Genomic DNA, 7,426 nt, shown 5'->3' with positions numbered 1-7,426 from the left:
ACGTGCTGCCAACATGTAATAAACCTAACAAAATGAGCCAGTGTAGTTGTTGTGATCCTGCTACCAATTAGACAGGGTAGTGGCTACATTCCACTTATTTAATGCACCCATACAAGTCTGCAAAATATAACAAACTGGACAAAATACAGATCTGGTGCAATGCCACCCCTTCCCCTTTCCTATGTATACAAATCAGGACACACCACATATCCAGTTTATCATATTAGCTACCTGTGTGGACGCTCCATATGACTAACATCTCCCACTGCCACTACCAAAACCTATCTTCCTCTACATTTAACAAATCCATGACAATACTAATCACAAAATCTATAAAGGGTAAAGTACAAACTGAAATCCATCTTATCAAATTTATTACATTCAGTATTCCAAAAATATTGCCAGTTTATAAAGGTGCAACCCCAAGGTAATTATAAAAACTTGGGAAATATAACTCCATACATACATACATATATATACCAAGGCTTTTTCCCCCTTACAAGGGGGGTAGCCAAAAAGAAAAAGGCATAAAATCACTCCCACCCATTCCATCCCTGAATACACTCCACACCCCTCCACCCTCCCTCTTATCTTAGCACCTCCTGAATGACGGGTCATCCCTGCACCTTGTCCACTGCCCTGGGTCAGAAGCAGTGTCGTAAGACACAGCACATCCACAGCAAGGCCGCTTCATTAAATCGGCGACCCCCCTCTCCGTCCCCCCATTGCATAAAATGAGAGGACGGGGAGAAATCCCTTCGGGCTGCGTCAAATTTTGCTCACACATACTACCTCACCTCCCATCCACCCGCCCATTCCACCTCAAGCTATCACATCATCCATATACAACCATTCTCCATTCACCCCTGTCTTCTGTCCTCTCCCGTCCTTCCTCAACAGACATTCCCCTCTTCCCCAAAGCCCCCTTCACCCCATCCATCCACCTCATCCTAGGACGTCCCCTCATGTTCACTCCCTCCACATCTGCCTTCCACACCTCTTTTACTAGTCTTTCTTCACTCATTCTTTCCATGTGTCCAAACCATCCTAATATTCTTTCATCAACCCTATCTCCCAGCTCCTTTTCCACCCCTGTTCTCCTCCTCACCTCCTCATTTCTCACTCTATCTAGCCTAGTAACCCCCATCATACTTCTCAGACACCTCATCTCAAACACATTCAAACTCCTTCTCTCTTCTTCTCTTATGTTCCATGTTTCTGCCCCATACAGTGCTGTTGGCACAATCACTCCTTCATACAGTCTCCTCTTAGCATCCATTCCCAAATGTCTATTCCTCATTACACTCTTTAATCCACCAAGGCATTTACTCGCTTCTCTCAATCTACATTCTACCTCCACTTTCACTCCACCTTTCCCTGCCACATTTGCACCCAAGTATCTAAAACTATCCACTTCCTCCAATCGCTCTCCCTTAATGCTCACTTCCAGTCTACTGCCACTTTCACCCCTTGTACATCTCATCACCTTACTTTTACCCACTTTTACCCACATATATAACTACTATACAGATATTAAATTCAGCAGCAATACCTAGGAGAAAACATTAATGAAATTTGAGAGTTGAATATACCAACTGTTTATATTCACAATATCAAATAAAAAAAATTTACAGACATCAGTATAAAAATTAATATGACAATTATTTGCTCACTCTCCTGTATGTATGCACCTAGTTGTATTTTATGGGACGGGAGCTATGCTCATTGTGACCCGTTTTCGTATCTCTCCACGTCCAGTTTTTTCTTGAAATTGTGTATAGTTCTGGCATTTACTGTTTCACTGTTCACTTTGTTTCAGGAATCGATCACTCTGTGTGGGAAACTATTCTTTTTCAGGTCTCTTCTGTAACTGTCTTTCTTTAGTTTCTTTTCATGTCCTCTTGTCCCATTTTAATAGGCCATCTCTATTGAGAACTTCCATCCCTTTCATAATTCTGAAAATGGTCAACAAATCGCCTCTTTCCCTTCTATGCTCCAATGTTGACAACTGTAATTTCTCCAATCTTTGTTCATATATCAAATTTGATAGTGGCTCAAATATTGCTACAAGACCATCCACACCAGTGTCTATATAAAAAATACAAAACTAACATCCTACTTCAAACAAAAGTCAATGATCTTATTACTTTTACAATTACTGTGTACTCAGCATATTTAAAAATATTTGTAATGCTATTACCTCTGAAGAGCATAAACTGATTCACTTATTCTTCAAACATGTAGGCACTTCATTAGTGAATAAGTTTACTCTAAAGGTAATAGGATTCTTTGGTTCAGAAGGTTTATATGTCTTGAAGAACCTACTTTAAATACTATGAATCCAAAGGAAAAAGTCCAGTTAATTTGCCATTTTTTATTTTTAATATTTTTTTACTACTTATTTTACTTCTGACAGTTTGTGTGCTTGTACACTGTTTTCTTTTTGCAGTTGTACCCCTCTTATCTGGGGTGCGGGTTAGCTTTAGTTTACACTGGTAGCCAAAGGAGGTAAGCCAATTTTTGTGCTTGGGTGGTTGCATTCTCTTTTCAGGGCGATTATGGGGTGATGAGCCATCCAGAACAAAATTGGGCAAGTTGGCTGTTGGCGACATTAATTTAGGATGTGTTTGACATGGTAGAACTGAATGTGATACAGTTGATATAGGTTTTTCTAATGATTCTGACTGACCTGAGTCTTTGTCGATGTCTATGTTCAACTCCCTGCAACTATGCACCTCAGATTTAAGTTCTGGCTTATTGGTAATAGGTCTTCTACCTGTATAACTCTCAGCCCCTTCTATTGGTTTGATTGAGTCAAGAGTTTCACAACTTATGCTTCTATTTTTGTCTAAATTTGTTTCAGACTCATCATACTTAAGCATTTTGGCAACATTAGGAAGAGGTGACTGAGATTCTATATTTTCTTTTAAAGAAGGAAGAAGAACACCTTTCTTTGCTAGGGCACTTTCTATCTTTTGTTCCTCTATGGGTTTATTTTCTTGATCTGTCCCCATCAACTCTGATAACTTCCTCTTCAGAGTTACCTTCTTGCTGGAGCTAATTGGAGAAAAAATACCTGGGGATTTGGAGACTGAATCTCTACGGGAGTCCATAGATCCTGGAGTTTTTCCAGCGAGCCAATGAAGAAGAGTTCGTCTTTCACTGGTCTTCGGTGTTCGTTGTATTTCATTATGATGGTGACTTGAGTTACTGTGTTTTGGTGTTCTTAAAATAGGGATTTGAGGTGTCACCTGTTCATATTCCAGATTTCTTGAGCTGGGTCCAGGTGTTACAGGCTGATCTACACCTGGGCAACTTGAAGGTGTGGAAGGGGAAACTTGTGAAACAGGACGATGAGACAGACACTCTCTTGAATCTGATGTCGTGGGTAATTCTCCTTCTGCACTAGTATAAGGAATGGAGCGGCCATTTATATTAAACCTCATATTCCAGTCATCTTCATCTATATTCTTTATACGAAAAATCCTATGCATCATGTCATCTGCACATGTTACAAGCTAGAACAAGAAAGAAAAAGATATTATTATTATTTACCACAATACCTGAAAATGACACAACACTGTACATCTATTAAATAAAAGATCTTCTCCCCCTTACAAGGATGTATCATTCAAAGCAGAAACACATACTTCACACACATTAAAACCAATCAAACACTCCCATCTCAGCACCTCAAAAATAAAGGGTAATCCTTCTCCCTATCACACTGCTCAGAACAAGAGTAGTGCAGTATTGTACAGCACATCTATACCAATAACAAACAGCCAGAGGTGGTTTACACCCACCATTTGATCATATGGAAACACTTCTCACACAGTCAAAATTCTTCAGAAGAATATTCCTTCAGGCTGAGTTATCCTTTTATCCATTCAAAATCTCCCTCCACGCCTTCCTATCTGCACTCTTTTGCACAAGGTCTATCTTGTGGAAACAGCAAAAGACCATCTTGAAAAGTATATCCATTACAAAAACAAAAGAGGAGAAAGATTTGCAAGTGTTGATAAAAGACATCCTGTTATCTGTCACGACACATCAGCAGGACTGTGGGAGAAAGATATAGACTGCTGCATAAGTGGCTTTTCGCTATATGGATGAAGATATGAAAAAGCTCTAAGAAACTCTGATCCATCCAAGACTGAAATATACATCAGTGGTATGGTCCTCATACAAAGTGAAGGATATAAGCAAGATTGAGAGAATACAGAAGGCAGCAATCAACCTGGTCCTCAGCCTGGCTAATAAACCATGAGGCACTAAAATCACTGGGTCTGAACTTAGAAAGACCAAAGAGAAATAAATCATATGATTATCATATTCAGGTTGTTAAAAAGAGACTAAAGTGATAGAAGAGATCTCTTGATTGGGAACATAAGGGCTTTAACCTCCTCAATATGAGTCAAATTCACAAGAGCAGCATCAGCTGCTTGCTGTACAATGATTTGATGATGCACCACAATACTCGCATTGTAAAATATAAAGTACAGCTGAGGTATTGGCTACATGCTGTTATGGCAAAGTAGCATGCAGTTGATACTTTAGGGTCTATATGGGGCACACCTATGGACCAGAGCCACACATCATTTTGTCTGTGATAGAGGAGGACTCTGCTCAAAGAGAAATGATGAAACTTTTATTATACTGCTACTGTCCCTCCATTATGCTGTCCCCCAACCCTTTGTTACTGTCCTGTACCATTTCTCTGAATTTCATTTTCTTGTTTCGCCTACCCTGTGGTGGGGGGAAAAGAATACTGCCACAAAGTATTCCCACTTGGATCATAAGAGGCGAGAAAAATGGGACAGGGATTGGGACCAGGCATCCTTCTCCCTGTAGCCCCACAGGGGACATTCCTAAAAAAAAGTAAAGGCATAAGAGGGTCTAGAAGTTTTCCAACCAGCACCCTAAGGTCTTTTAATGTGCATGGATGTCGTACAGATGAGAGTAAAAGGGAAGATATAGGTAGTATGTTTGTGAGAAGAAAGATGGATGTGTTGGCTTTGTGTGAAACTAAGATGAGAGGGAAGGGCAAGTGTGAGTTTGGGAGTGTAGTTGGGAGGTTCTCAGGAGTGAAGAGAGGGCGAGAGCGAGAAGGGGTAGCTATACTAGTAAGTGAAGAGATAGGTAAAAGTGTGGTGGAGTGGAAGGTTTCTTCAAGGTTAATGTGGATGAAGGTGAAGCTGGGAAAGGAGATGTGGGTTTTTGTAAGTGTATATGGGCCTGGTAGTGAGAAAAGTGTAGAAGAAAGGGAGGCATAGAGGGATTAGGGAGAAATGTCAATGTAGTAGTATTGGGAGACCTTAATGCTGCAGTAGGAAATGAACCAATTGATGGAGTGATTAGGAAATGTGGAGTTCCAGGAAAGAATTGTAGTGGAGAGTTGATGGTGGAGATGTGTCTAGAGTTGATGATAGCAAATACAGTGTTTAGGAAGAAAGTCAAGCATAAGTACACATGGGAGAGGGTGGTGGATGGAAGGGTGGTAGATATAGCGTTAATGGACTATGTTGTGGTAGATAGGAGTACAATAGGAAGTTTTGAGGATGTATATGTTCTAAGGAGAGAGAGTGGAGGAATATCAGATCATTTTCTGGTGGAAAGGTAAGTTGAGAGTGGAGGATAGATGGAGAAAGAGGAAAAGGACAAAAGGTAGCGAGGTGCTTAGAGTGAACCATTCTCTACTCACCCCTGTTTTTTGGGCTTTTAAGTATCTGGAAAAGGCTTATGATAGGGTAGACTGGAAGGCTCTGTGGGAGACTTTGCAGACATACGGGATAGGAGGAAAGCTTTTAGGAGTTGTCAGGAGTTTTTATGAGAGTAGTAGTAGAGCATGTGTCAGGATTAGAAATGGAGAGAGTGAGCGGTTTGAGGTAAAGGTGGGACTTCGTCAGGGATGTGTTATGTCGCCCTGGCTGTTCAACTTATACATGGATGGGGTGGTGTGAGAAGTAAATGCAAGGGTGGTGAGTCAGGGATTGGAGATGGTTAAAGAAAATGGAAAAAAGTGGGAGGTGAGCCAGCTGTTGTTTGCAGACAACACTGCACTTGTAGCAGGATCAGAGGAGGGATTGAGGAAGTTAGTGACAGAGTTTGGGAAGGTGTGCGAAACAAGGAAGTTGAAGATAAATGTGGGTAAAAGTAAGGTGATGAGATGTACAAGGGGTGGAAGTGGCAGCAGACTGGAAGTGAGCATTAAGGGAGAGCGACTGGAGGAAGAGGATAGTTTTAGATACTTGGGTGCGAATGTGGCAGGAAAAGGAGTGGAGGTGGAGGTAGAATGTAGATTGATAGAACCAAGTAAATGACTTGGGGGATTAAAAAGTGTAATGAGAAACAGACATTTGGGAATGGATGCTAAGAGGAGATTGTATGAAGGAGTGATTGTGCCAACAGCACTGTATGGGGCAGAAACATGGAACATAAGAGAGGAAGAGAGGAGTTTAAATGTGTTTGAGATGAGGTGTTTGAGAAGTATGATAGGGGTTACTAGGCTGGATAGAGTGAGAAATGAGGAGGTGAGGAGAAGAACGGGGGTGGAAAGGGAGTTGGGAGATATGGTGGATGAAAGAGTATTGGGATGGTTTGGACACATGGAAAGAATGATTGAAGAAAGACTAGTAAAAGAGGTATGGAAGACAGATGTGGAGGGAGTGAACATGAGGGGGAGACCTAGGATGAGATAGATAGATGGGGTGAAAGGGGCTTTGGGAAAGAGGGGAATGTCTGTTGAGGAGGGACAGGAGAGGACGGAGGACAGGGGTGAATGGAGAATGGTTGTATATGGATGATGATGTGATGCATGAGGTGGAATGGGGGATGAGGTAGTATGTATGAGAAAAATTTGGCACAGCCAGAGGGGATTCCTCCCTGTCTTCTCCTTTTCTGCATGAGGGGACGGAGAGGGGGAGTCGCCAATTTAATGAAGCGGCCTTGCTGTGGATGTGCTGTGTCTTGAGTCACTGCTCCTGACCCAGGGCAGTGGACAAGATGCAGGGATGACCCGTCATCCAGGAGGTGCCAAGATAGGAGGGAGGGTAGAGGGTGGAGGGGAGTGGAGTGTATTAGGGATGGAATGGGTGGGAATGGTTTTTAAGCCTTTGGTATATGTATGTACAGCTGTATTACTTGTTCTCTTTCACTCTAAATATAGATAACCACAGAAAATATGATCAAGCCGGTTCACAGAATATGGGACTCACTAAGCTACAACTACAAAATAAATATAATCAAGACATCAATGCCAGCATCCTCATATACCCACTCATGCCTCACAACGCTTACATAAGCGTCATCGTACCGAAGGGGTTAAGAGGTCATAAGAACAAATAAGAAAGACTACATGAGTACAGTATGTGAAGAAATACATTTTCCATACAGATACATAAATATTTGGAATAGCTTAGAGGGT

General features: G+C 41.5%; 1 protein-coding gene across 1 annotated transcript in view; it reads right to left on the bottom strand.

The window, feature by feature from the left end:
* Positions 1-363: 363 nt before the first annotated feature.
* Positions 364-7,426, bottom strand: part of l(2)dtl (WD40 domain-containing protein denticleless) — a 54,741-nt gene continuing 47,678 nt past the window's right edge. Inside the window, exon 8 of the mRNA XM_076190125.1 lies at positions 364-3,518. Coding sequence (XP_076046240.1) covers positions 2,334-3,518 — 1,185 coding nt within the window. The 3' untranslated portion in view covers positions 364-2,333. The remainder of the gene's footprint in view (positions 3,519-7,426) is intronic.

Source organism: Oratosquilla oratoria, chromosome 9 (genome assembly GCF_046742065.1).
Source record: "Oratosquilla oratoria isolate Oo_2021 chromosome 9, ASM4674206v1, whole genome shotgun sequence".
Taxonomy (NCBI): Eukaryota; Metazoa; Arthropoda; class Malacostraca; order Stomatopoda; family Squillidae; genus Oratosquilla; species Oratosquilla oratoria.
This window is presented reverse-complemented; position numbering and strand designations above follow the sequence as displayed.